This window comes from Penicillium canariense (genome assembly GCF_028826845.1).
Source record: "Penicillium canariense strain IBT 26290 chromosome Unknown utg000001l_segment0_segment0, whole genome shotgun sequence".
In the NCBI taxonomy this organism is placed as follows: Eukaryota; Fungi; Ascomycota; class Eurotiomycetes; order Eurotiales; family Aspergillaceae; genus Penicillium; species Penicillium canariense.
In genome coordinates, this window is record NW_026622728.1 from 7,726,447 (window position 1) to 7,753,533 (window position 27,087).

At 52.3% G+C, this 27,087-nt stretch overlaps 10 protein-coding genes across 10 annotated transcripts; 5 read left to right on the forward strand and 5 right to left on the reverse strand.

Moving 5' to 3' along the window:
• Positions 1–644: 644 nt before the first annotated feature.
• N7482_002664 (mitofusin complex protein UGO1) lies at positions 645–2,217 on the reverse strand (the record flags this gene model as incomplete). The annotated part of the gene is made up of 2 exons (XM_056684789.1): positions 645–1,796; positions 1,855–2,217. 2 exons carry the CDS (start codon positions 2,215–2,217, stop codon positions 645–647), a joined length of 1,515 nt encoding a protein of 504 aa, XP_056548395.1.
• A 218-nt stretch (positions 2,218–2,435) lies between these two features.
• Positions 2,436–3,175, forward strand: N7482_002665 (ferredoxin family 2Fe-2S iron-sulfur cluster binding protein; the record flags this gene model as incomplete). Its single annotated transcript, XM_056684790.1, has 3 exons — positions 2,436–2,707; positions 2,765–2,871; positions 2,934–3,175. The coding sequence occupies 3 exons, from the start codon at positions 2,436–2,438 to the stop codon at positions 3,173–3,175; spliced, it is 621 nt and encodes a 206-aa protein (XP_056548396.1).
• A 293-nt stretch (positions 3,176–3,468) lies between these two features.
• Positions 3,469–4,368, reverse strand: N7482_002666 (rRNA-processing protein RRP15; the record flags this gene model as incomplete). The annotated part of the gene is made up of 1 exon (XM_056684791.1): positions 3,469–4,368. The coding sequence occupies one exon, from the start codon at positions 4,366–4,368 to the stop codon at positions 3,469–3,471; it is 900 nt and encodes a 299-aa protein (XP_056548397.1).
• Positions 4,369–4,597: 229 nt separating this feature from the next.
• N7482_002667 (RNA-binding signal recognition particle subunit SRP54) lies at positions 4,598–6,274 on the forward strand (the record flags this gene model as incomplete). Its single annotated transcript, XM_056684792.1, has 2 exons — positions 4,598–4,675; positions 4,733–6,274. 2 exons carry the CDS (start codon positions 4,598–4,600, stop codon positions 6,272–6,274), a joined length of 1,620 nt encoding a protein of 539 aa, XP_056548398.1.
• Positions 6,275–6,622: 348 nt separating this feature from the next.
• Positions 6,623–8,662, reverse strand: N7482_002668 (alkaline phosphatase family protein; the record flags this gene model as incomplete). Its single annotated transcript, XM_056684793.1, has 3 exons — positions 6,623–8,358; positions 8,481–8,564; positions 8,659–8,662. The coding sequence occupies 3 exons, from the start codon at positions 8,660–8,662 to the stop codon at positions 6,623–6,625; spliced, it is 1,824 nt and encodes a 607-aa protein (XP_056548399.1).
• Positions 8,663–9,077: 415 nt separating this feature from the next.
• N7482_002669 (putative class III chitinase) lies at positions 9,078–10,049 on the reverse strand (the record flags this gene model as incomplete). Its single annotated transcript, XM_056684794.1, has 1 exon — positions 9,078–10,049. One exon carries the CDS (start codon positions 10,047–10,049, stop codon positions 9,078–9,080), a length of 972 nt encoding a protein of 323 aa, XP_056548400.1.
• A 2,211-nt stretch (positions 10,050–12,260) lies between these two features.
• Positions 12,261–12,694, forward strand: N7482_002670 (KGG domain-containing protein; the record flags this gene model as incomplete). Its single annotated transcript, XM_056684795.1, has 2 exons — positions 12,261–12,485; positions 12,539–12,694. 2 exons carry the CDS (start codon positions 12,261–12,263, stop codon positions 12,692–12,694), a joined length of 381 nt encoding a protein of 126 aa, XP_056548401.1.
• Positions 12,695–13,066: 372 nt separating this feature from the next.
• On the forward strand, positions 13,067–15,616 carry N7482_002671 (putative spindle pole body associated protein SnaD; the record flags this gene model as incomplete). Its single annotated transcript, XM_056684796.1, has 1 exon — positions 13,067–15,616. The coding sequence occupies one exon, from the start codon at positions 13,067–13,069 to the stop codon at positions 15,614–15,616; it is 2,550 nt and encodes an 849-aa protein (XP_056548402.1).
• A 389-nt stretch (positions 15,617–16,005) lies between these two features.
• N7482_002672 (uncharacterized protein) lies at positions 16,006–18,021 on the reverse strand (the record flags this gene model as incomplete). Its single annotated transcript, XM_056684797.1, has 3 exons — positions 16,006–17,446; positions 17,509–17,786; positions 17,839–18,021. The coding sequence occupies 3 exons, from the start codon at positions 18,019–18,021 to the stop codon at positions 16,006–16,008; spliced, it is 1,902 nt and encodes a 633-aa protein (XP_056548403.1).
• A 4,968-nt stretch (positions 18,022–22,989) lies between these two features.
• Positions 22,990–26,628, forward strand: chiA1 (class III chitinase ChiA1; the record flags this gene model as incomplete). Its single annotated transcript, XM_056684798.1, has 3 exons — positions 22,990–23,094; positions 23,146–23,563; positions 23,612–26,628. The coding sequence occupies 3 exons, from the start codon at positions 22,990–22,992 to the stop codon at positions 26,626–26,628; spliced, it is 3,540 nt and encodes a 1,179-aa protein (XP_056548404.1).
• Between the last annotated feature and the right edge of the window lie 459 nt (positions 26,629–27,087).

A 27,087-nucleotide genomic window follows, 5' to 3' on the forward strand; every position in this document is an offset into this window, starting at 1 on the left:
ACGTCTCCGTTCCGCTTCCCTAGACGGCTTGGATTGCAGCGGCGTTTTTGGCTCGTTTATTTATGGTCATGTATACACCGTTTTCCTGATGAATGAAATGATTTTCCCTCGTGGGCTATTATCGGTGACCTACTTTCTGCGTAAACACGGCAACCTATGCCTCATGCTGCACTATAAGCATCTTATCATTATTTTCGTATATTAGGTGCGATTCTGCGGAGAAGAGCCCAGACAGAACAAATAGGGTATTTCTAATTGGCTTGACTGCAAAGAACAGGGTGTGTATGGAATGGTATTGTTTCAGGTTGCTATGTAGAGAAAAGGTGTTTTTATACATGGCGTGAAGCGAATCGGGAATCACTGGCGTCGTTCGCTTACACCTGGATCCATTCCCTGGGTATAAGGTGTGAACAGAGGGAGGAGGGGAGAGTCGATCAACAAGATAGAAAAACAGGCCGCGTAAAAGGAAACCCTAACTATCCCTACGGGCCGGCCAAAGTGAATTACCTTAGTTTGCAAGACAACCAGACTCGTGCCTGAAATGTTGTATCCCGGGAAGAAGGATTATCGAATGGGAAGGTACAAGACTTGACTCTCCTCCCGCTCTGGATGAGCCCGGGGAGATTGAATACAGAACACCTTGATTAGAAGCGCCCACCGCTGGACCGACCGTGTCCACCGCGCAGGGTCACTTCCTCCTCGCTACCGCCGGCGACTCCGCCGAGGAGGCTGGCACCCCAAATACCAGCGATACCCCACATGCCCATGCGCCAACCACGGTATAGGCCCGGGATACCCTGGCCTTGCTGACGCTTCGACAGCTGCTGCTGGGTTGTAGGTCGGCCGACGGCGAGACGTGCACGCTCGGCGTCGGAGGGTGCGGAGCTAACGCCCTCCTCGTGAACGATGTGCCACATGGTGCCAATAATGCCGCGATAAGTACGCGGCGTAGGAACAATAGTTTCCACATCCGAAGCGTCAATAGACGCAGCGCGGATGCTGCCACCAGAAGATTTCTGGCGGAGGCTTAGGGATGTGTAGGTGGCGATCTGGGCGCGGCGGAGGACGGTCTCGAGGGGGAATCGCACGGCGAGCTCAAGGCCGGAGCTAATGAAGCCGAAGAGGTTCCACATGGACGGGTTGAGGAGGGGGTCGATTGACAGGTAGGATTTGAGGAAGAGTGGGGTCGCTGTGGTGATGAAATTGGGCAAGCTGGAATGGAGAACGGTGATTGGGATGAGGTGCGACGGGATGGTGCTGTTGGGGGTGGGGAGCTGGCGGATGGCGCGGATGAGAGAGCGTGGGCCGTGGGTCGCAGGCGTGAGGATCAAGAAGGTGCGCGCGGTGTCGATGGGGGAGAGAAGTATGGCGGAGAGGGACGAGGAGATGAAGGAGAGGATGAGCGTCGCTAGGGGTGAAGGCGCCGTCAGGATATCCGCTGCCATCGACGAAGCGATATCTTCCTCTGGCAAGCCCACGATGGCGGACAGGAGGCTGCGGATGAAGGTGTTGAGGGTTGGGAGTAGCAACGAGTAGATGAAAGTGGCGTTGGATGCCTTCCAGGGGGAGCTTGGTCCGCTAGTCGACCAGAGTTGGGAGAGGACGTCCATTAGAGAGTTCGGATTTCGTAGTGTCAGTGCATGCTTAGACTGAGCTGGTGCAGTGTCTGGACGAATGTAGCCACTGCGGTCCGTGATGTGATGATGCCGACCCCTTCGCGATCGTGATGTCGGGGTGGGCGTGGCCGGCGCGGCCGATGTGAAGTAAACGCTCTCATCGCCGGATGAGTCGGAGTCCTGAAAATGACCTAATAAGTGCTGGTTCCTCGATTCCAAAAGGAGCGACCGATCATACCGAGTCATAGGAGCTGCCTTCGGCTCCCGGAGGTCCCCTCCGGTCCTCCTGTTCCTCTGTGGGATCAGGCACAACATAAACTTGCAAGATTGTTTTGGCAACATCCAAAGGCTGCGCAGTGAGAACCTTGCTGTATCGCACAAGCGCTCGGTTAAGGATATCGCGAACCCAATCCGACACGGATGGCGAAGAGTCTAGATAATCGGCGTAATCGATATCCGGGATGAGGTCGCGCGCCGTGCTCCCAAACACCTGGGCCGACGAGGGCGACGTCACCTCGGGTGTGACATTTAGGGAAGGTGACAAGCCCGACTGGGGGATGTAGTAAGGCCGTAGGGGATTGATCCCTTCACGAGACGCCATGGTGGATGACGAGAGGTGGTGGTTCGGGGATAAGAAAAGAAAAGGTCGAAGTCGGCGCTGAGTCCGAGCGATGCCGCCTTTAGCTTTGGCGGTCTTTTTTTTCGTCGGCGGCCATTGGACGCCCGCTCACTCCTCCTCCGCCCCAGATCTTTCCCGACTTCTTTGTCCGGTACCTCCTTCCCTTCATTTTTGCGGTTGCTGAACAGCACCATTACACAATGGCCCTCTGGCGAGACTTCGGCCTGCACTTGCGCCGTGCCGTGACCAAGGCCAGCGCTGGCGACGTGTGCCTTGCTCTCCCGCGGAGATACGTTAGTCACTCGACAACGCCGTGGAGAACCGGAGGGGTCGCAAACGCCAGTCGGTGGAATACTGGGGCCAAGAAGAGCCTCCGTCCGGAATCACCGAGCTGGAAGGAGACACAGCGATGTTTCTCTATCACGGCGCAAGCTGCTCATGGCCATATCACGCCGCCGAAGCCCGGCGAGGAGTGAGTCAACAGGATTGCTGTCCTTCGCACTCTTCCGTTAACTGACCGCGACGACAGGATTAATGTGACCTTCATTGACAAGGATGGCACCAAGGTTGAATTGCAGGTGGCCGAGGGCGACAATCTGCTGGACATTGCGCAGGCCAACGACCTTGAGATGGAGGGTATGTTCATGCGGATACACCTCCGATTTTGTCCGCCACTTTCTGACTTTATTGTGCAATAGGTGCCTGCGGGGGCTCTTGTGCTTGCTCAACATGCCACGTAATTGTCGAAGACCCTGAGTTGTTTGACAAGATGGAGGAACCCTCAGACGACGAGAACGATATGCTGGATCTGGCCTTTGGCCTCACCGAGACATCGCGGTTAGGTTGCCAGGTGGTCATGACCAAGGACCTGGATGGCCTGGTTGTGCGCTTGCCATCGATGACCCGGAATCTACAAGCGAGCGACTTTGAATCGAAATGAGTCGGGAGCAAAATAAAGTGGGGAGTAATGTCCGCGAAGTAGGCCTCCCGGACAAGACCGAAAGGCGAGAGCTTCAGTCCCGAGGGACCCTGTATTATTTGCATTTGAATATGGCGAGCAGACGTGCAAGATACCGAATGAAAAATCTCCTGTAATATTTGTATAACACTCCGCAGGACTTGATTTACATGCGATTCAAAGAAACCAAAACCAAAAAAAAGAGGGAAAAGAACCATAACGTAGAATCTCGAAACGCCGGAAACATGCCATGGGGAATCATAGATCCTTTTTGTTCAAGCCTCTTCGATGTTCAATGGCTTTCCTTTCTTGCCATTGATCAGCTCAAGGAAGCCCTGCTTGCTGACCTCGTTAACGACCTTCTCCCGCTCTCCCATACCAACGGTTCCCTTCTGGCGCTCGCCTCGCGCAGCCTCTTCGCCACGGACCTGGGCTGCGCGCACAGCATTGAACAGCTTCACGACACCGCGCTGCGCTGTCTTGCGCAGGCGCTTCTCCTCTTCGCCAACTGGTCCTGTAAGACCTCTTTCAATACCCATAACATCACGGATACGGCCACGGTCCAGCTCTTCCTTCTTCTCGGCACGCATTTTAGCACGGGCTTGCTTGTCGAGTTTCTCATTCGCGAACTCGTCGCTTTTCTGCGCAGCATATCGGCTTCGGGAAAGGACAGGGTCGGCGCGGGCGGAGGACGGAAGCTTGGTGGACAGAATTTTGGAGATGGACGTAGAGAATGCGGAGGGGTCGTTGCGCTTGGAAACGGCTCGGCGCTTGCCTCCCACGGCGGATTGCTCTTCCTCGGAAAGGTCATCGTCTTCTTCGGAGCCAGAGGCGTCGAGATCTTCCTCATCGGCTTCCTCATCATCCTCGGCACCATTGTCGTCACCGGAGTCATTCTCATCCGCGGTGGGCTTTTTCTTGGGCGTAGGCGTCGGTTTCGCGGCTTTCATGGCGGCGCGAGCCTCGAGGATAGAGGGTTTGGTCACAGAAACTCCTCCATCCTCATCCTCGTCCGAATCGGCGAGATTGACAGCCTTGAAATTGCCGTCATTGTTGTCGTCCTCGTCCTCAGAGCTGCTGTGATACGCGCGCTGCTTGCGGAACTTCTTTGGGCGGACGGTCTTGCCGTGCATGCCATCTTGCACCTTGCGCTTCTTGGAATAGGACCCGACCATTGCGAACGAAATTTTTTGGTCGAATGTTTGAAGAAACAAAGTGCAGGTTGAGGTGAGTTCACCTCCAGAGCGTTCAACTTTTTTTTGGGCGGTGAGTCCCTCCCGTCCTCCGATTGGCACTCCGCATTGCCTTCTTGGCCTTTCGGCTCTCGCCCCTCCACCATCTTCGTTTGGGAAACCCCAGGATTGCTGTGAATTCGCTCACCTCCAGTCCTCTCAACTATCCATCATGGTCCTTCAGGATCTCGGGCGGCGTATCAACTCCGCCGTCAATGACCTCACGAGGTCTAACAACCTCGATGAGAAGGTGCGCGATGTTCTCGCTTGGTGTGGTGGCCCAACGACCGTATGCTAACCGGAGCAGGCATTCGATGACATGCTCAAAGAGATCTGTGCTGCACTTCTCTCTGCTGATGTAAACGTTCGACTTGTCCAGACACTACGCAAGTCCATAAAGTCCAGCGTCAACTTCTCCTCACTCCCCGCCGCCGTCAACAAGAAGCGTCTGATCCAGAAGACTGTCTTCGATGAGTTGGTGGCTTTGGTCGACCCTCATGCGCAGCCCTTCCGCCCCAAGAAGGGGCGTCCCAATGTGATCATGTTTGTCGGTCTTCAGGGTGCGGGTAAGACGACTACTTGTACGAAATTGGCCCGTCACTACCAAACACGCGGGTTCAAGACGGCGCTGGTCTGCGCAGATACCTTCCGTGCCGGTGCCTTCGACCAACTGAAGCAGAACGCAACCAAAGCCAAGATCCCGTATTATGGTAGCTTGACCCAGACCGATCCCGCCATCGTTGCGGCGGAGGGTGTTGCCAAGTTCAAGAAGGAGCGATTCGATATCATTATCGTGGATACCAGTGGTCGTCACCGCCAAGAGGAGGAGCTGTTCACCGAGATGACCCAGATTCAAAATGCCGTCACCCCGGACCAGACCATCCTGGTTCTTGACGGTACTATCGGTCAGGCTGCGGAGTCCCAATCGGCTGCTTTCAAGGAGACTGCTGACTTTGGTGCCATCATTATCACCAAGACCGATGGTCACGCTGCAGGTGGTGGTGCTATCTCCGCTGTTGCTGCTACACATACCCCTATCATCTTCCTCGGTACTGGTGAGCACATGATGGATCTCGAGCGATTCGAGCCGCGCGCATTCGTTCAAAAGCTGCTTGGTATGGGCGACGTGGCTAGCCTTGTGGAGCATGTGCAAGCTGTCACCAAGGACTCCGCCGCGGCCAAGGAGACCTACAAGCACATCGCTGAGGGTATCTACACGCTGCGTGATTTCCGTGAGAATATCACCTCGATCATGAAGATGGGCCCTTTGTCCAAGCTATCCGGCATGATCCCTGGTCTCTCGAACCTGACCCAGGGTCTGGACGACGAGGACGGTTCGCTGAAGTTGCGCCGTATGATCTACATTTTCGACAGTATGACCGCCGCCGAGATTGACAGCGACGGCAAGACCTTTGTCGACCAGCCCAGCCGCATGGTTCGCATCGCCCACGGTAGCGGTACTACCGTTCGCGAGGTCGAAGACCTTCTCTCCCAACACCGTATGATGGCCGGTATGGCCAAGCGGGTTGGTGGCCAGAAGAAGCAGATGCAGCGGGCACAGAACATGCTCAAGGGCGGTAACAACCAGCAGCAGCTCGCCGCCATGCAGAAGCGGATGGCTGCCATGGGTGGCGCCGGTGGAATGGGTGGAATGGGCGGTATGCCTGGTATGGGCGATATGGCCAAAATGATGCAGATGATGGGTGGCGGCCAGGGTGGCGGCGGTATACCCGGCCTTGGAGGCATGGATCTGCAGAGTATGATGAGCCAGATGGGTGGGTTGATGGGAGGCATGGGCGGTGGTGGCGGCGGAGGTGGTGGCGGTGGTGGACGTGGACGCGGACGGTAGTTCATCGCAACTCCCCGTGGCTTGTCCTCTAAATCCCTCATACCCATCAATGGTTCATCGACTTTGCATCTAGCTGGTGTTCGGCGTTCTTGAAGATATCGTACATTCTGTGTGGCCTGGACAATACGGCGACTGTCTGTACGGACGGGTCTACAATGTTTTAATTTAGTTTATAGTACCATTGATGAAGCCTCGCTTGGCGGGTCCCATTTGAATTATCGAAAACATTGCTTTTTACTATTATGCTATTATGTATGACGTACAGATTGCTCTGCTGGTGAGGAGCAGGGAGATTTTTGGCTGCATGCATGACTCTTCCACTTATCTTGCAGGAAGTATGAAAACTCCTTATGAAGTCTCTCTACCACCTGGGATTCTAGCTGAAACATCATGATACACTTCACTTGCCGTTTTCATAACGCGACGCGCCAGCTCCTCCGTCCTGCCTATAGCAGTCTTCACAGCAACATCCCAGCCCTCCTGAACCAGTTTATCCTCAAGCACCCGGCCAGGTGGGAGAGAAGCATTTTTGCCAGAGGTTTGAGTAGCATCTTTACCAGCGGCCGGCGCAAGAGGAACACTGAGGCGATACTTCCAGACGACCTCACCATCCACGTACAATGAGTACGTGAAAATTGAGCTGCGGACTGGTACAGGGTTAGGAGCTGTAGGATCAACCTCGTCGACACCGTCAGCAATCTCGATATATCCGAATTTGCTATTCCCGTCGGGCGCATATTTCACGGACACATCCTCTTCGTCAGTCTGGTAGTATGAGCGAACGGGCAGGTAGAACATGCTGAGCGGGCCAACACTGAACTCGTGAAGGCCCAGGCCGGGTGTATTTGGCTGGAGCGCAGACGGGGGCAACTCAAGGATGGGATCTGGGAAGCGCGTTGCGCCAAATTCATGACGATCCCCGCTCAATAGAATGATGCGGACGCCGACCTCACGTTCAGCGTGCCACATTGCTTCGAAAACAGTGCGTCGCTCGTTCAAGAATCCGCCCCATGTATCAGTCGTGCCAACGCGCCAGTTTTTGGTGAAGGGGACGCTGGAGGAAATGATCTTCCAGTGAACACCTGCTGGCTCAGGAGTGGCAAGGTACGCCAGGAGCGATTGGAGTTGCGCATAGCCTAGAATAGTAGAATTGTCGTGTGAGGGCGCGGAACGGTATGTGCGGGTGTCAAGCATGAAGAACGAGGCCGGGCCGTTGATGAAAGAGAAATAAGTCACATCGTCAGGGTGGGCAAAAGCTTTTTCCGGAACAGGCGGGTTCGCAGCCACATGGTAGTGCAAGAATGGGTCAGCAGCCGCTGGGTAGGGCGCTGTCTTGTTGCCCTGAGACCAGTCATTCTCAATTTCATGGTCGTCTAGGGTGTGAATCCAGGGGAGGTCAATGGCAGGACCATTGACTGAGCGCGCAGCCCATGAAGGGGATGAGTATATTCGTCGGTATTCGCTGCGATAATGGTCCATGGAAGAACCAAAGCGGAAAGGCACGTCAATATAGACGAAGTCACCGAGGAACAGCATGAAGGCTGGCCGCAGAAGCGCGGGTAGCTTGCCAAGGGCTTCTGTCATTTGCTCGATACCGGGGACCTTCAATGGATGCGAAAATACGTTGTATGGGAAATTTGGCTTCAAACAGCTCGAAGTCACAAAGCATAGTCTGTTCGCAGCCGGGGACCCAGGTCGCGGAGCCGTAACAAAGGTGCCTGTCCTATTGTTCGACAGCGAGTACCTGTAGTGGGTTGCCGGCTTCAAGTTTTTCAATACCACAGCAGCAGTGAAGTCAGTGCTGTTGTCCAGCTTATAGACAGTGCCTTCTTGAGTCCATTTCTGAGAGGACGGTGAGGAGGCCTCCTGGTAGGAGACCACCACGGGCAGTTGCGCTGGATCTGGCTCACGGAGGAGCAGGCTGGCTGTGGTTGGAGAGACATAGCCAATTCGTGAGAAAGACACGTCAGTACTTGGGAATAACACTAAGCCTCGAATCAAGAAGTCGAGCGTGAACAAAGCTGCCGCGATGTTGATCAGCACTGTCGTCCAGGTCCACCACTGCGATCGTCTGGAGGGTAGACCTGTCAACAAGGTTTTCAGCACGGAATCGCTGGAATCAGCAGTCCTCGAACCTCGAGAGCTTGCTGAAAGAGGCTCAAATTAGATAATCTTGGTTTTTAAGGAATTTACAGGTAAAACTCACCACTTGAGCTCTTTTTGTTCTTCTTGGCGCGAGCGTTGGAGGGCTGGCCATCGCTGCCTAGGAAGAAGAGCGATGATAGATACACTGCCAGCGAGGTAAAGATGATGGGTACGAAGTGATGACCGGGAATCTAAAAGTGTTAATTTGATAATCGCTTTTCATTTAACAGACTTCATACCCATCTGAGGAAGATGTAGGCGAACAATCGGATGGCCACCGAGCTGGTGGCCGCGGCAATTCGCGGTAAAGATGCCATCGTCGCGATTTTCCCAGTGACCTGGTGAGGGTTTCTGATCATCGCATCGCTGCAGAAACACAGAGGGAAGACCCTGCAAGGTTAAATGAGATGCTTAAAATCCAAACGACACGGGGGCGGTCGTTCTGGTTTTGGCCGTGGTGATTGGGACTCGCCATGTCGATGACGTCGTTTGGCGCCTCGCCCTGCAGGCTCCGAACAACATTCCAAACCGCGTCTGATAGATCGGACTCTTGGGACTTCAATTCCTTTTATTCTCTATATATTCCTGAATGCAGCCCCTAAATCCATTTGGGATCTAAAAGTCCCTCATTATGGGTATATAATCATTCATTTTAACCTCACAAGCTCCGTCCTTGGTTCATCATGTCCTGGAGCAAGTTATTCAGGCTGCTGGCCATCGGCCCCGCGGCCAACACTTGACGAGCCGCAACCACCAGGTCTTTCATGCCCATGCTCATCGACATTTCTGCGGCCCACTGCCAAGGTGCCTCGCGCGCGCCAGGCAGGGCATTGAAGTATTCCCAACCCATGACCCCGCCAAAGTTCGGGAACAGGTCGACTAACATCGCCAGAACGGCACTGATCTTATCCCGAGACACATAGCCCTGAGATCCATTTCCGGGATTCGTCAGTAGACCATAGACCACACGACGCGGAGACCAGCCCTGCGCCACGATCGCGGCATACATCCGCGGATCCTCTGCGGGGCCCCAGCCGTTGTAAAACTGGGCATTGTACCAATCGATCTTCGAAGCGCGCGCCTGTTCAAGTTCACGATAGTCGAATCCGGACAGGTTACCCACACCGAGCAAAGCGGCTGCCACGGGTGCTAGCGTGATGATAAAGCTGTCGCCCATGTCGTGCTTCAGCCTGTCGATCAAACGGATGATGCCCGGGAGGGACATCTGCTCCTCAACGTCCAGATCAAGTCCGTCAAGCGCATAGCGGCGGATGATGGCAAGCAACGGACCGTAAAACATTTCAAACTGCTGTGAGCTTCCGTCGAGGCGCATGAAAGACCCCTGTGCGGCACCCCCTAGCATGCCCATCACCTTCACGCCGCCTTGCTTCACGCGGGGAACTTCTGCCCACAAGGGATCGAACTTCGGACTATCTGGCGGATCATCATTGAGTGTGATATCCCCTGGCGTATTATTGATATGGATGGCTGCAAGTATAACATGCGTGATGCCAGTGTTGTGCTCCACAAGAGGGAGCATAGAAACGTATGGCCCCTCGCCGGGAATCAGCGTCTGGTGGTAGCAGATCACCCGTCGGCGCTCTAGCGGAGCGCCTGGAAGAGGAGGCATATTGACGGTATTTGAGTAGACTCTTCAGTTTCAGCCTATGCCTTCGTGGAGGGCCAAGCGAGCTCGGTTGTGTTTGGAACGTGGTTGAAGATAGCGGGGCCCCTATTACGCTGGAACGTTATCGCTGTCGGAAAAGGCAGCGATGGTTGACTTGAAACAATGTAGTAAGCCAATTTGATTCTAGTCGAAAGAGGAACGATCTGAAGCTATTGATTCGGGGTGTAGTCAGTCCTTAGTGGATTGACAATGGACATAGCACCGCGAAATACATTGGCCGATACTGCCAGGGGGGCCATCCATCCCGCAGTGCACTGACTAAGCAGTAGACAGCTTTTTGTCTACTAGCCCGAGATAGCACGGGTGTGCAATTTACAGTTACAGGGAAATCTCTAACGACAATTCCCATTAAAACAGTGACAATTCAATCGAAGCTCTAGTATATGGTAGCCAGTGTTGATATTGTTCATTGTAAGCCCTGAACTTAAAATGCTAAAAACATAACGGCGACAATGAAGACGCCAACGACAGTTACAATGCCTAGCACCTCTCTCTTAGGATGGAAACGTGTTCGTCGAGAAGCATATGTGCCCCTGGACTACGGGTGCGTTTGATAGAGACCCTCCCATTCTCTGGGAAGTCGTCGCAAAAGAGTCGCATCCAGGGTACGTCCCAACGGAGGCATTACTCCAGAGGCATCGATCGCTGATGAGGTGCCTAGGGTGGACGATGGCCTCTGAGCCATTGAAGATTGATTAATACCAGGCTGTTGGCCGATGATGAGTTTTATTTCTTCGTGTCAATACCAAGATACAGCATTTGTGTGCCACGGACAGATCCGCCTTCGTTCTGGCCACGATAAGTCCATGAATATCGGGGAGGTGAGCAATCAGGGAATCTGGTCTGGCGTAGGGCTCGTGAAAGCTTTTGTTTAGCATGAAAATTTAGAAGTGAGCAGCGTGATAATCACCGATAGTGCTCTTACAGCAACCCGCGACACGACAGTAGCGTTCGATGATGACCTGGTCATTTTTGTTCTGGAGAACAATAACACAATCCAGGCGAACTCATCTTTGGATTACCTTGTCCTTATCATCACTGAAGAGTCCATAGTGAAGCACGTTTGCCGTTTCTCCCATTGTATCCCAGTAATAGCGTCAGTCGATATTGTTTTTGAACAGGAAAAGCCAAAATATCACGCCGCTGGCACCCATTGTTCACAGTTATCAGAGATCGAAGTACCCTGTGATACAAACGAAAGACATGTAAGCAGAAACATGACGATAGGTGTCGCCTGAAGTAGGAAATTAGAAGCACGTATCGCTATAGGAGTAGAATTAGCACTTAAAGTATTTTAAGTAGAAAAAGGGGAGGCCTTGGGATATCTTAAAGGTAAGAAAACTACCAGCACGATCCTTAACGAAGAATTCTATTGTTGCTAGCACTTATCGCTGGGGGAAACGGAATCTGAAAATTACTTTAGTAGCGGCTAGCTCTCCTAACAATCTTATCTTGTTTAGTTAATATAGTAAAAATATTTCCAGACTACGGCCTCCCAGTCCACAAACGATAATCTGCATCCATTATAAATACTTACTCGTAGTATTTCCTACACCATCATCTCCGAGTACCTGTGGTTTCGGTGACGGCATAGGTAGTGTCGCTCAGCTATAGCCCGTCCATCATTCACGATGGGGCTGGAGTCTGGGTTGTTATAATTGTGGAGAGATGGGGGCAAGATCGAGTATCTTATTCATGTGTGATAATAAAAGCTATCTCATTCGATTCATCTCGAAAATATACCTATGGGCTCGTCCCATGGTTCGGTACATGCATAAGCACAAGAGTGGATTGGAATATATTAGTATGACATCAACCCTTGAGGCTCGGATCCAACTCCGATTGAACTCTATCATGATTCGAAGCCGAAGCCCTCAGTGATGGAAATGTGGGTAAGTAAGTGGGCCGAAAAACGAATGACGAATTGCTGGCAACGTCTAGGTAGCCAATTTTGAATGTTCATTGGAGAGCCGTGGGCCGCGCCTGCAATCTAAGAGGCGATAGACATCACGAACTATAAAATGGCAGGATTTCCTGCGCGTGGTACCCACCGGATACAGTCCCCAATGTACCGGTATGTACATTTTCCTAAATCTGTTGATTGAATAGATTTTGTACTGAGTGGTGGTTTTCTACAGCCAACAGTCCAGAACAATGCTACGTCCTCTAATTTGTCTTGCGCCTCCTCTTCAGTCAAGACAGATCGCAGTCTGGCACCGCTGTGGCGTCGCTACCGCAACACACAAGCACCATCCAAATCCGGGAAATTTCGCAAACAGGCCACGGGAGGAGCTGTCAGCAATGGGCCACCGGGGTGGTAAAAAGGGTGGGAAAGCGCGAGGCGTTGGCGGATTTCATGACATGGATCCAGACAAACAGGTATTATTGTTCGTGGGCATAACTATAATCTAGCTTTGGCTGACTGGTTACAGCGCGAAATCGCCTCCAAGGGTGGTCGCGCCACGCGCAAAGCAGCCTTCGAGACGGAAGAGGCTGTGAGAAACGCACGGATGCACGACGCTGAGGTGACCAGGCGTTCGCGGGAGCCCTCTGTAGTGCCACCTGGATTTGAAGAATGGAAAACTTGAAAGAGACAAGTGTCCATGACAAAGATCAACCATAATGAGATGGGTAATTTTCAAAAGTAGATCAATATGATCTTCAAATCGACGATCACGAGAAAGTAATAAAGTAAGAATCTGCTAGGCCCGAAAGGGCAGCAAGTAAACATGGCGCCTCAGGCACCAACAAAGCATTTGCACGCGCATCGCGCCCGGTGAATGTTTCGTCTTCCTCTCCCCGCAGTGGTTATTGTTATCTAGCTAGCTATTTATGACAGACCTTGATCACATATGACGCGACTGCATTGGCACTCAAAACTTTGATATCCGACTTCTCCTTCCTCATCGCGCGGGCAGCGCCGCGATCAATTCTGAACATCCCGCGGCGTGTCGGCGATCATGGCCAACGCGGGCTACACGTCGCCATTTCCGACCTCCCACGATACCATCGGGCAGTCAACCCTGGTAACGCCCCTATTTATGCCGTCTTCTCCACCACAGCAACCTTCGAGTCCCGCGACGGAAGCACCAGAATCCCCACCACGTCCCGAGAGCCCGGTCTCCGAACCCTTCGATCCTCATGAGCATGAAAATGATGAAGCGCATGTTAGCGATAATGAGCATCACCATGAAGATGAGCTACAGGAACTGTCTCGCCCTTCGACCCCCGGTAGTCCCTCCGCTTTCGATTTGGATGCACGCCTCGCCGACTACACTTTGGACTTCAGCCAGTTCCCAAGCAGCAAGTTTCTAGACGGCAAGGACGGGCCCCCGCTACCAGAGCCAAGCGAGGATGAAGACAAGCTGTCCGATGTGGGCGGTCCAGAGGACTTCACGGCAAACATGGAGAGATACTTAATGGGTGATGGCATGTCGAGCTCCCGGAAAAGCCGGGCCAACGACCTCAGCGAGCTCCCCGGATCTGCGTCGCGATATAGTTCTATGAGGTTACGACAACCGGCCGTTGAAGAGGATGCGGAGCCTGGCGAAATCAGCGAATTTGGGCCCCCGGTCGATATGTCGACCCCGTCACATTTATTGCACCGGACTAGCGCGCTTGCTAGAGACTCAACTCAACTGGAAGACATCGAAGAGGATCCGGATGATGAGCTTTCCACTCCTGCGTCTCCATCGGAACGCAGAATCTCGACAATCCCGGAAAATGAAGCAGACAACTTGGAGCGGCGCTTACAGCAGCGCATTGCCGAGTTAGAGGAGGAGGTCCACAACCGAGATGAGCAGCTGCATAAGAACCGAAAGCGAGTGCTTGAGGCTGTTTCTGCAGGAGAACAAATCCGGCATCTACAAACGGAGCTTCAGCGCACTAATGAGCAACTGGAAGAAATGCGTGCGAGGGGTGCAGAAGAAGCAAAGCTTCGTGAGCAAGTAGAGTCCCTCCAGAGACAGCATGAGGAACGAGAGAAGCTACTCCAGAAATCCATGGAAAGCCAACCGGATTTTAGCGCCCTCGAACAACAGATTCGAGACATGCATAAACAGCTCCAAACCCGAGAGTCGCAGGACTCCATGGGCGCGGAGCGGTTAGAAACGATTGCTCACCTGCGGCAGCAAATGCACCTCACCCAAGAACAGCTGAAGAAACGTGATGAAACCCTGGATCAGACAATGGCCAAGCTGAAAGAAATCACCCTGTCAAAGGAGGCTCTGCTTCACGAGAAAAACGCCGAAATTGATAGGCTCAGGGGCGAAATTGATGATCAAGCTCTGGAGAACGCCAGATTAGAGACGGAGCTCGAGCGGGTCAACGCCGATTATGAAACACTTGAAGATAGGCTGACCACTCTGGAGACTAGAAGCGGCCCACTTGAGGAGAGAAATCATTCTCTAGAGGCGGATCTCACTCGTGTCCAGTCCCAAGTGGAAGCCCAAGAAAGTGCCCTGAAGGCCGTAGCCGCGGATCTGCCCTTTAGCAGCCGAAGCACCTACAGCGAGATCCTCGACCTAATCAAGGACCTCGGTGGGTCAGATCCTGCACCTAGGCCTGAGTCTTCGTTCAAGGAGAAATATTTCGAGGACGGAGATATGCAGCATCTGGGCCAGGAGTTCGCCAAGCTTCAGCATGAACTCCAAGAAGCTATTGTGGCCCAGAAGGCTGCGGATGCCGAGGCCAGTTGTCTCAAGGCCCAGGCTTCAGAAACCCAGAACCTTATCAAAACTATCGAAGCGGAGAACGCACGCCTTACTGCTCGAGTGGAAGAGCTGACCTCGAGCCTGAATATGACTCAGCGCGAACTCACGCGGACACAAGAAGAGCACGCTAAATCTCTCGAGACAATCGCTCGTCTTCAAGAGGAACATCTTGACCTACCCACGAGCCCTCCACTTGCACCACGGACAGCCCACGGCACCACTGATGCCAAGGGGCGAGACGCTACAGACACGGCAGAACTGGAAGCATTCCATCAAACCCAAATTCGAAGCCTCCAAACCGCTCACTCCACTGCCATCTCCACTCTCCGCTCCTCTCATGCCGATTCTATGCGCAAAATTCGCAACCTTCTCACAGCCGCCGAAGCACGCGAAGCAGAACTGCGCACCGAACTCACCACCATCCGTACCTCGGTCTCTACTCAAGAACAGCAACTGCGAACGACGTTCAAATCTGAGATCAGACGCCTGAAAGCTGTCATCGCCGCCAAGGATGAAACTGCTGCCGCAGTTGACGAGCGCATCGCATTGTCTGTAGATAAGCGAGAGTGTGAATGGGAACGTCGCATGGATCTGCTGCTCAAAGAGCGTGACCGCATGGCTAAGGTCCTCATGATGTATTGGGGCGAAAAGGAGACGGGTAAGGGACCTGGTCCCTTGGCTGAGGGCAAGGAGAATCGTCGGCGAGATGGAGATCGTGCTGAAACGAAGCAAGGCCAGGCTTATAAGTATAAATACGCCACTAAGCATCGGTCTAAGAGTGGAGAGAAGAAGGTATAGAGCTTCTGGCCTATGGAATCCGTCTTGTGTATTTGTTTCGCATTCTGGGTGGGCCTATGGGTGTCGGGTTTTCGGTATTGCATACAACTCTCTGCTGTAGGCATTCTAGCGTTGGGCCGGTGTTGGTAATAAGGATTGTACAAACCAGATTGAAATTTCACTTTTCAAACTTGATACAAGTGTTTGGTCATATTTTTTTTGAACTTTAATATCATTTCTGGTGTCGACACTCATACGAGGTCGAACTACTTTGAAACCGTACTCTACTTACTCCAAAAACATGCGGACCAAGACTTTATCCGAATGTAAGCATGTAACTTGAAGCTAAACATGATTTGAGAAACAAAAAGAAGCCTGACCAGCAGACAATCAGGGATATTACAGAGCTGTCAATAAAAGCCTAAGCTGGTGCGATTCGCGCCGCGATAGGTCGTTTGATCGATCACATTGCGCTTTGCTTCTAAGGCGGCAGCACTGAGCTTGGTATCAGCTACGGACGCCCGTGGCATCGAAGATAATTCCATGATACAGCTCAACGGACCATTGAAGCCTCCATTAGTGCTGCTGCGCGATCGCCGGGTGCTCGGGTAAATGATCTCAACGTCATTGCGGCGTGGTAGGTTAGGCACTGAGCGGCTGGGATCGAATCCTGGATGACTAGCCCAGCGGGGAGGGTGTGGATACCAGTTGGCATGGTACTGGCTTTGGGTATGCCGTGGAATATGCTGATCGAATGAATACGAGCTGCTGCGGACAGGGTACTGCACAGTGTTGGTTTGACGAGAAGTTGTCCGTCGTAGGGGATCGACATGTGAAGGGAGATTCGCAGAGTTTTGGCGGCACGAAAGAGAGTATTTCCGTGGGTTGGGAGGGATTGTGGGACCAGGAATGTAGTTGGGATGGTGTGGGTGATGGATAGACATCGCTGCTAGATACGCGGTTTGGGACCGGCGGACTTTGGTGGGCTTCACAGGCATCACCACCTCTGGTGCATCGGCAGAGTTCATTGTCATTGTACGAGCATGGCCATCGGGCTTGTTGTGTGGTGACGGAGCCGACTTTTGAGGTGTTTGGGTCGCTATAGACGTGGATGAGTCTTGAGTCTTATCGACAGGCATCTCGTGAGCGACTGCTGTGAGATCTTTCCTGGAAGTGGACGGAGTCACGACTTGCTTCTCGACATCTGATGCCGCATTGGGGTCGGCAAGGGCCAGTATCTGTGGGTCCGATGACAGTGGCAGCGAGAGAGGGAAAGATTTGGGAAGAAAACGCCTGAACGAAGATAGAGATGAATTCCCCCTCTTGTGATTCGGCGTATACTGCTCGGGAATTGCTGGTACCTTAGGAACCGCAAAGTCGGAAAGAAGAGTTCGCGATTCGCAGGCGGTTTGCGATGTCATGACGGTAGAAGTACGCGATATAGGATAGAAATCAGTCGTGATTGTTTGGCCTCCAGGGGAGAAACGGTGCATGGTGTCATCGGGGGATACCGTCGTTCCAGAGGTGATTTCTCCATACTCGGAGCCTGCATTTGTGTTGACGTGGAGCTGTGGACGCAGACGAACAGGTGCAGGGTGTCGGATGCTTGGATGGCAGTTCACTTTATGGGCCAGTGGGTCGAAATACCACGGCTCTTCAGCCGTTTTTCCATCATGCTGGCGACAAAGGTTTAAAATCTCATTTTTAAGAGTCTCGTCGCTGTCCCAACTGTGGCCAGAGAAAATGCTGTCATCACGAAGTGCTTGCGAACGTTTATAGATTCCAATAATGGAAACGTCGTAAGGGCGATCACAAAGCTCTCGCGCACAGTACATGGTGCAAACAGTGACCCTAGGAAGATACTTGTTAGATATACTCCATACTGTAAATCCAACAGAACCCAGAACACTTACAGTGAGGCGACGGAGACAACGACGGATGACCGATGAAACACGCAGCTAACACCAACTCTCCAGTAGCTGGCATCTGTCCCAGATGGAAGGCAATAGACTTGCTGAGCGGCCACGATCAGACCCGTAACACTGGTAGCCAGCCACAGCATGAGATCCAATCGCAGTACATAGGTGCAGACATTGTGCAGTACTGTTTTCTGCTCTCCAAATCCTCCAATTTTGTTATATTGCCAGGCGACCAAACTCTGGAGAGAAACCAGCGGGATGGTGAGAAGTGACTATAGCCGAGGTCAGTAATCGATCAAGAGATGTGCCAATATTACTACATACGGATACCAGACAGAGAACCAAGCTAAGAGTCATCTTTGAATCAACTTGATGCTTGCCATAGAGAAACAGGACGAGGGTCACTCCTAGAATGGATTCAAGGATCAGGCAGTATAGTGAGACGAATATCACCAGTTTGGTCCAAGTTCCTTCCTTTCGGGGTGTAACAGAGAATCCAGTAGCCATGATCGCGTTGCTGAAGTACGCGAGCTGCCCTGCAGCGCCACCGACAAATTTGAACTGCCGCGAATAAATAGCCTAGTGGTGATGAAGAAAGAATCCCAGGAGCGGCGGTCGCGTAGTATGGGATGGAAGTTTGACAACCGTCCGATGTAGGCACAAGCCGACTATAGGTTCACCTATCTGCCACAACAAAAGACATGAAGTAACACGAGATTTGACAGGGAGCATGGAGGGATTAAATTAAGCCAGCACAGGTGGGCTGGGAGCGCGTCGACGCGCCTGGTTGTGGAGGGGTGGAATGTGCCAGCGGAGGGGTCCGCAATGGCAAGAATCCCAGCCGCGAACATGGCCTGCGCAAAGCCCAATGAGTGGATTGACCAGCTTGCAACAGATTTCCCGTCTGCTGATCGGCTGGAATGCCACACTAGGGGAGTTCAAAGTCGTGGGTGGCAGGGGTTTGTATTGCGGGCGCCTGGGCTATACCCATCCCTGGGCCGCTCGCTCAACGTCAGTCCGGTTCAGTCCTCGCGTATCGGCCTTTCGGAGTTTTCGAGGAATCCAATCCCAGGCGCTGGATGAGCTGTCGATGCATCATTGACAGGGTTAGTCTCGGGGGAGGTAAACGCAGGGCTTCTGAAAGCACACTGGCTGCCCACAGGGCGAGTAAAAGGGCCTCCTCGATGACGTGCAGCCAACCGACACCGTCCACCACACTCCCTTGGCCGTGCACTTTCAACCACACACTAATTAGCAAACTTACTGAAGTCGGATCAGCGGTACAATTATCGGATAATCTCCAGATGCCTTCATGCTGGGAAGCTCGGATTTTGGTAGATGCGTCCCGTGAAGAACACACACGTGACTGTAGGGGCGCACCCTTTGAACAGCAAGGACCACCCGGAGCATCCAGGAGCTCCAGGGCTACCATATTTGACTGCTTCAATCTCGCGCATGAATGTAATGTCTTTCAAACTTCCTCTGATGTGGAATGTCGCTGAATCCAGAATGGACTTAGGAGGGCTAACCGAGCAGGAATAGATCGTGTATAGATTGAAGACCCGTTCAATCTTAAGGCGATCGCGGACTTCAGGTTTCGGAGTCTTAATAAAGAAGGGTATCAGCTTGGTATATTGTGATTTTGTGTTCCGACTGAACCAAACCAGCAAATAATTCCTGCATCTGCCTCGTCAAGCAGAAGCCTCGTCAATGCGGACCAGACGAGCACCAGGACATATCAAAATGGCGTCTCCTTTGTTGAAACCAAGAGTCCTGACATTATGCTTGTCGACTGAGTCATTTCGGACCTGGTATGATCTCCAGCGCGGACGAAAGGGCTCAGAACCGGCACATAGCCATGGCTCTCGTTCCAATCGCATGCGTTGCCAAAAAAACCACCTCATAGTCACCAACCAGTACAGGCCATGCAAGACCACCGACCCATGAGTGGCCAAATTAGTCCATCCCAAAGTGGCATCGAAAATGCCCCATCCGCCACTGCCGTTCAGTGCTGGATTACAGCAGTTCAGGTGCGATACGCTCCGTCGGATGTCATACGATCCAGGGACGGAACCTTGCTCAAAGCCGTCACCTCCTATGAGGTGGTTCCCGGCGTTGTTCTAGAGATACCACACTCCCTTTGCACCCAGGCCAGCGCAAACCAAACACAGGAAACAGGTTGGCATGACGAGGAAGATCTGAAGGGAGGCTTTGTTGCCTCCGCTATATTCCAAAGTACCTCTGCATCAGTATACTTCGCTTGGCAAAAAGGTTTGTCTCAAGATCCTTACCGGTAGATGACACATCACCTACAACTGAGCATCAATTAGGTCAACGCAAACTACGGATGGGAGGATCATCCAATCATTGGTATTAAAGGGCAATGGCTGGCTTCCTGGTCTGAACTTCACCAATGGAGATCGAGTCATCGCGAATGTGTACAGCGATCTGGTCAACCTGGCATCAGCCTACCTCGGCATAGGATCTCCAAGAACGGCACAAAATACATGGACCACTCATCTGCGGTCACACGGTGTGGAATTCACCCGGAAAGCAATTTTATCTACAATTTCACAGCAAATAAAATGGGTTACTTTTATTGCTTGGCTGGGCTAACTACAACATGGGCCATTCCGGAACGACCCCCAAGTTGACTCGTGATGCGACACTCTGACAGGGATCACGCAAGACCTCGAAGCGACAGACCCCTGTCCAGGGGGCCGACGCCTAGCTTGTAATGCCATCGCCTGAACATCTGGGATGAGTCCACGGCAACGAGGCGTGCCCAGGACGGGGTTTCGCACAAACGAGATCAATAATTTTCTGTACCATGTGCTACTCAAATATGACTTCCAACTCGCAGATGGATCTGCTCCTCAATTCAGACGATATGGGGTTACATTACAAGCTGACTCCAAAGCAGAAATCTCAATTCGCCGCCGTCACGAGGAAATTCTCCTCGAGAACATTTCCGACAAACTGTTGGCCATTTCATAATTTTCACCGCAACGCATTCCCATGATTCGGGTATCGACTTCTTTGTTCATATAATGAAGACTATCCCTTGGTTCATATGCACTAGACATGCTGAATTAATTGAATTTCTTGTCATAATAACACAGCCTTCGGCGTAGGCTAGTCCGATAGCCGAGATTGGTCGAATGGGACTTTGCGGGCCTTCCAGCGCATGCTATGGGCTAAAGCCCCTAGTTTACCCACCTGGAAGCAAAGTTCAACCATGCTCCTTTCGGTCCAAGCTCCTGGGGAACTATCCGAAATAAGCGTCCGTGTCATCGCCGCGCTAACCTCGCCATGTAACCCAGATATGGCGAGCGTTATTCCTGTGTGAGTCACGCTCAAGCAGGTGCCTAACCAAGTAGAGCCTACGTGGAAATGAGGTATCTAGCTAGGACTTGTTACCCTCACAATTGTTGGATCTTTATCCAGGCGCAGGACTGGATGGTGCTTTGCTCATCTGAGATATGGCGCACGTTCGTTTGAATAGAGGCCACGAGGCAATCAAGTGATTGAAAAGGCTGCATTCTCATCGGCTGCCAGAGCATTCGTTTGTAAGATGAAGTAGCTAGTCCGATTCATGCAGTCTCCCAGTCTTATAGCGACATCACGGGAGGTCAACTCTGTGTAAACTGCAATTGATATACTGACCGATTGGTCTTACATCCGATCATCTCACCTCATTTTCACGAATCATCACTCCTATTTTAGCAGCAAAGAGACCAACACACCCTCACGTGTAGGAGCGATAGGTATAGGGAGCAATTTGGGGGTCTGCGCCAAGAGACGATCTCGGCACTAAGTGGAGGCAACCGGAGCGGAAGCTCGAAACCGAAAGCGAGACCCGAATTAGCTGATAAAGCATTTATAACAAAGTCTAATTAGTTTAACGCATCAGACTACCCGTCCTGCCTTGTCAATTTGGCAAAGATAATAAATCATGATTAGGATGTTTCCATTAGACGGTCCACGAACCCACAGATGCGAAAGTCAAGAGGTTAGTTATGGAGGCAGTCTCGGATTTCCCCTACTTATTGACAATACGGTTTAATATGAGACAAAATTTCCGGGAGTGACCGGAAATCACTTGCGTGGGAGGATTTATTGTACTAGCCTGCATGTTCTAGCTCGGTGCATGACTCGCAGAGTTTGTGCCCAAGCCTTAGAGTAGCATCGGGGGCGTTCCTTTAGGTGGGACCAGGCATCAAATCAGGGATGATGCCAGAGGAGGGAGTTCCCTGTGAGCCTCCCAACCCTCTAGCTGAGCTGGAAAATGGCGTGCTGATCCGGTAGGCGTTTTCCGACCCTCTTTGGTCACGGGTGCTGATTGGCGTACCTATGAGGCTTAAGACCCGCACTACCGCCGGATGCCGTTATGCTGTTGGCTCCACGGACCATCGCTCCTCTCTTGTGCATCGACGCAATCTCCCATTTCAATTCCGACCCAACCCCCAACCAGATGGAATTTTCATTCGCAGTTCTGTGCACCTTTATATACGTCGATTAGAGTGCGTAGTGTGTCTTATACAACCCGCTCTTTACGGACAGCTTTCTGATCAGATGCAACTTTCCATCTCCGCCCCTTTGGTATATCCACGATTCACTCGGAACTATCACGCTTAGCGTAACCTCGACCTATGGATACCCAATTGGCGAGCGACGAGCTCGCCTATCTCCCTTCGGGCCAGTTTAGTTCATGCCCCTCTCCGTCCGGTGCCCGGACCTTGCGGCTACTTCGAGTAGGGTACGCTAGACCCCTTTATGAGGCTCTTGTGGTTATCGTAGAGGCGCCTGGAGTCCACCCCGAAGCCACTCAGTCACTATTTCCCTCCCCCGACTTATTTCAGTGGTGGCTTTGCACAAGCTCACACTGCCACGAAGGCTTCGGTCCGGACCACTTCTTATCCGGTGTGTTAGCAGGCTGAATACGTGGCGACGGAAATCCCCAGTCCTAGCGGTCATCTGAGAGAGGGGCTTTGCTCCGACGTTCCGACTTTCATCTCCGCTAGTACTTTCTCGCACTCTTAGGTCCCAGGCTATATCAGTTGAGCTAGCTGCTCCAACCGCTATTTGTCCGACCCGAGCAGGTGGAGTGTTCTGGGAATGGAACCCCCGTACATAGCTTTGGAAAAGAAAAAAAAAATAGGGACTGCCTAGGCGCCGGTGCTAACTGAGGGACCATCTCGTGCGTCTTCATTAGCCGGAAGATAGTGGCGCTCATGTTCTAGGGGGCATTTCTCCTCCCACGGTCAATGTGTAGCGTTCTTTTAATACAGGGCCTGTTGTCCCCTAGTCCTGTACATCTACACTTGTCACATTTCCACTCTCTTTCCTTGAGTGACGGCCCCGGCAGACACTGTTCTGCGTCCTTTCATTAATTTGTCTTGAGTATATGCCCTGCCATTCTTTACCTGTCTATTTACCTGCAAGCGTTAGCGCAACTCATCAATCGCCTGCAAAATGGCGTTCTGGAGGGCTTTCGCCGTTACATCTGCTCTGTCGTCTCTTGCCGTCTTCTCGAATGCTTTAGATGTCGATCTGAAAACGAATGTTGCAGTCTACTATGTTCGTCCTTACCACGTCTACCTACACTATTCAGTACTGATTTGTCTGTAGGGCCAAGGAGCCTACCAACCTCGCCTCCGCCATTTCTGCCAGGAGACATCCTTTGAAATCATCAACTTGGGCTTCATTAATGTCTTCCCGGATGCTGTCGGAGGCTACCCCGGTTCAAACTTTGGCAACCAATGTGATGGCAATGTCTACCCTGAATCAGAGCTTCTCAGCGGCTGCCACCAGATTTGGGAGGATATCCCAATCTGCAAGGAGATGGGGAAGACCATCATGCTTTCTATCGGAGGTGACACCGCATATCAAAAGCTTGAAAACGAGCTGCAAGCCATCTGGTTTGCGGACTTCTTGTGGTACTCGTTCGGTCCTCAGAATGAGAACTATACCGACATCTATCCTCGTCCATTCCTCGACAACTCCATGGACGGGTTTGACTTCGATATCGAGCATGACGGCGGTTATGGTAAGGTCCCTGCCTGGTCTGCGATGGAATTTTTACTAATAAGAATAGGCTACGCCACCATGATTAACCGCCTTCGATCCCACTTCGACGAATATCCTGACCAAAAGTTCTACATCTCGGGTGCCCCGCAGTGCACCCTTCCTGATGAGCAGCTCAGCAGCGCCATCTCCCACTCGGCATTCGACTTCATCTGGGTCCAGTTCTATAACACAAAGGGGTGCTCTGCGCGGGATTTCGTCAACGGCACTGGTGATTTCAACTTCGCCAACTGGGTTGATATAATCAAGAACAGCAGCAACCCGGATGCCAAGTTGTTTGTTGGTCTTCCGGCCGCCGAAGAAGCTGCTGGGGAGGGTTTCTACCTCACGCCTGCCGAAGTGTACCCTCTGGTCGAGATCTACATGGGCTTATTCCCGGAGACATTTGGTGGTATCATGCTGTGGGAAGCTACGGCGTCGGACAACAATACCTCCATCGACGGCCTCAATTATGCCCAGGAAATGAAGCAGATCCTCTACGACTGCGCTCCTCCCCCTCCGCCGACTACTCCCTTGCCGACCTCGACTATCACTCGCATTGTGACTCCAATTCCTAAGCCGACGATCACGCCTTCTAGCTCAGTGTTCTATTCGAGTTCCCCGGCATCCTCTCCAGCCTCCAGCCCGTCAAGTAAGCTGGTGGCTTCAAGCTCACCTCTTGCCTCTTCGGGCATACCGCATGATTCCCAGTCGACCACTGCATCATCGCCAAGTGCTGCCTCATCCAGCTCTATTCCTACATCTAGTCATCTGCCGTTGACTCCTCCAACTGTGCCGTTCAGCTCGCAGCATGTCTCTTCCAGCACTCCGCATGCGTCTCAGTCGATCACTCTATCTTCGCCAAGTGCTGCTTCATCCAGCTCTATTCCTACATCTAGTCATCCGCCGTTGACTCCTCCAACTGTGCCATCCAGCTTGCACCATGTCTCTTCCAGCCCGCCGCATGTTTCTTCTAGCACTCCGCATGCGTCTCAGTCGATCACTCTATCTTCGCCAAGTGCTGCTTCATCCAGCTCTATTCCTACATCTAGTCATCTGCCGTTGACTCCTCCAACTGTGCCGTTTAGCTCGCAGCATGTCTCTTCCAGCACGCCGCATGTTTCTTCTAGCACTCCGCACGCTTCTCAGTCGACTGCCCTGTCTTTGCCAATTGCTGCTTCATCTAGCTCTGTTCCTACATCTAGCCATCTGCCGTTGACTCCTCCAACTGTGCCGTTCAGCTCACAGCACGTCTCTTCCAGCACGTCGCATGTTTCTTCTAGCACTCCGCATGCTTCTCAGTCGACTGCCCTGTCTTTGCCAATTGCTGCTTCGGCTAGCTCTGTTCCTACATCTAGCCATCTGCCATTGCATCCTTCAGCTGTGCCGTCCAGCTCGAAGCCTATCTCTTCAAATATCCGGTATACCTCGGTGACAGGCGCTGAGGCCTCGTCTTCCGTCGTTTCCTTCACCTCCAATTCGCCCTCCAGGCATTTGCAGCCAAGCGCTCCATCCAGCTCCCGGGCTAGCATTTCAACTGGACTGCACACTTCCAGCTCGAGCGCAACAGGTGTCTCGGCGACGGCTACTTCTTCTAGTCCTCCGCCACGCTCCAACCATTTGACCTCTTCCAGCAACTTGGTTAGCTCTGGAAGCCCAATATCATCAAGAACCACCGTCAACCTAAGTGGAACAGTGTCGAAGACGTTAAGCACCCCTGTGATTTCAACCCAGTCGACTGCCTCAAGTTCTATTGTTGGAAATGTCAGCCCTCCGGTGCCAGGCAGGCCAACAGGCATCTTTGGCACCACTAGGCCGTCATCTTCCAGCCCTGTCTCTTCTTCTAGAGGTGCTTCAACCACTGGCTCGACTAGGTTGGGCGCAAGCCCCTCGTCATCGGAGCTTCTTGGCAGCACTATCACTAAATCTAGTTCGTCCTATGTCCCCCAGAGACCTATGCATACACCTGTTACGCAGCTGCCAGTATCTAGGCCAACCACAGTCCCTGTCTCGAGCTCCAAGTCTTCGACACAGGTTACCCCTACGGGCTCCGTCTCTGTCTCTGATTCGACGGCTGTCTCAAGTTCAACGATCACCACTCCCACCAGCATGTCTGCCTCCGCCTCCCCGACCTCCGAGTCTGAAACTGCATCAGCTACTAGCAGCACTCAACCTGCTGGGCTGTCGAGCTCGTCGGGTACTGAGTCTACTAGGGCTTCCCAGACCACTGGACGCGGGTCTTCCATGAATACCTCTGTCGTTACTGCTTCGCCTTGGGTGACATCCGTGCCTTCAAGTACTGAGCCTGGTGTGACCACGACAATCATCGTTACCTCGTATACAGACATATGTCCTACGGGTTTCACTACTATCACGACTACTTACACGACGACTATCTGCCCCGAAGCTACTGCTAGTTTGACCGGTCCTCCTTCCGGCCTTGCCACTACTACTATAGCGTCAATTCCCGAGGGCTGGACCACGACTGTGACGGTTTGCACACAATGTGCCGCAACCCCGACCACTGTTACCCTTACCAAGCCGATTCCCACGACCACAGTGCAGAATACCCATGAGCCCTCTACTGCCTTGGCCACTGAGACCTGGACTGAAACCTGGACTACAACCGTATCCTTCTGCAAGCATTGTGGTCCTACAGGATCAACACTTACTCTTACCGTACCTTACACTCCCGTGGCTACCCCCACAGGGGTTGCAGGCTCTTCTGGAGAGGGCAAAGTCTCTGACCAGAGTAGTCATTCCCAGCCTACCATCGCCAGCTCTGTCAGTGTGGCCCCTGGTTATCCTCCTTCCCGGCCCATAGGATCGGGATCTAGCAGCGCCTATTCGCCCGGCCAAACACCGACTCTCGCTTTCCACCCCTCGAGCAGCTCCTCAAGCACCCTCTCTCAAACAAAATCGACTCCCACTGGTACTCACGAGGGAGTATCACCAGTCTATACTGGTGCAGGCTCTCGGCCGGAGGTTGCAAGCTTCCTCACCGTCATCGTCACGGCTTTCTTGGCATCTTGGGTCTTCCTGATCTAAAGTTGATTGCATTCTGACGTTTTTGAACGTACTACAACCAATGAGAGATTGCTTCGTTATTATTGTCCATGTATTTTTATGATGGTATTATCTACACTTCCTCCAGTCCGATCTCGAGCCTTTCTCGCGCGCGGGTTGGCTGAGTGATTTTATTCTACACGAACTCTTATTTTGATCAGTTGATCAAGAAAATCTGGGTATTTACGGATGTAAATTCTGCTTCGCTACAAAAATTCAAGATATACCTCTATGTTCAAGATATCAATCCTAATACATAGCATACTGTACTTTTCTAGAGATACCATGACTTTGTTTATTCCGCGTGCCCAGGCCTCAGCCCGCCGATCCCCGTAAGTTGGTGATCAGTATATCCCGCAATGCACCAAGTACCTAGCGATCACCAGCTTATCTTTGTCGGTTTATAAAAGAGATAAAACCTCTGGTATTTCTTTCTAGCCA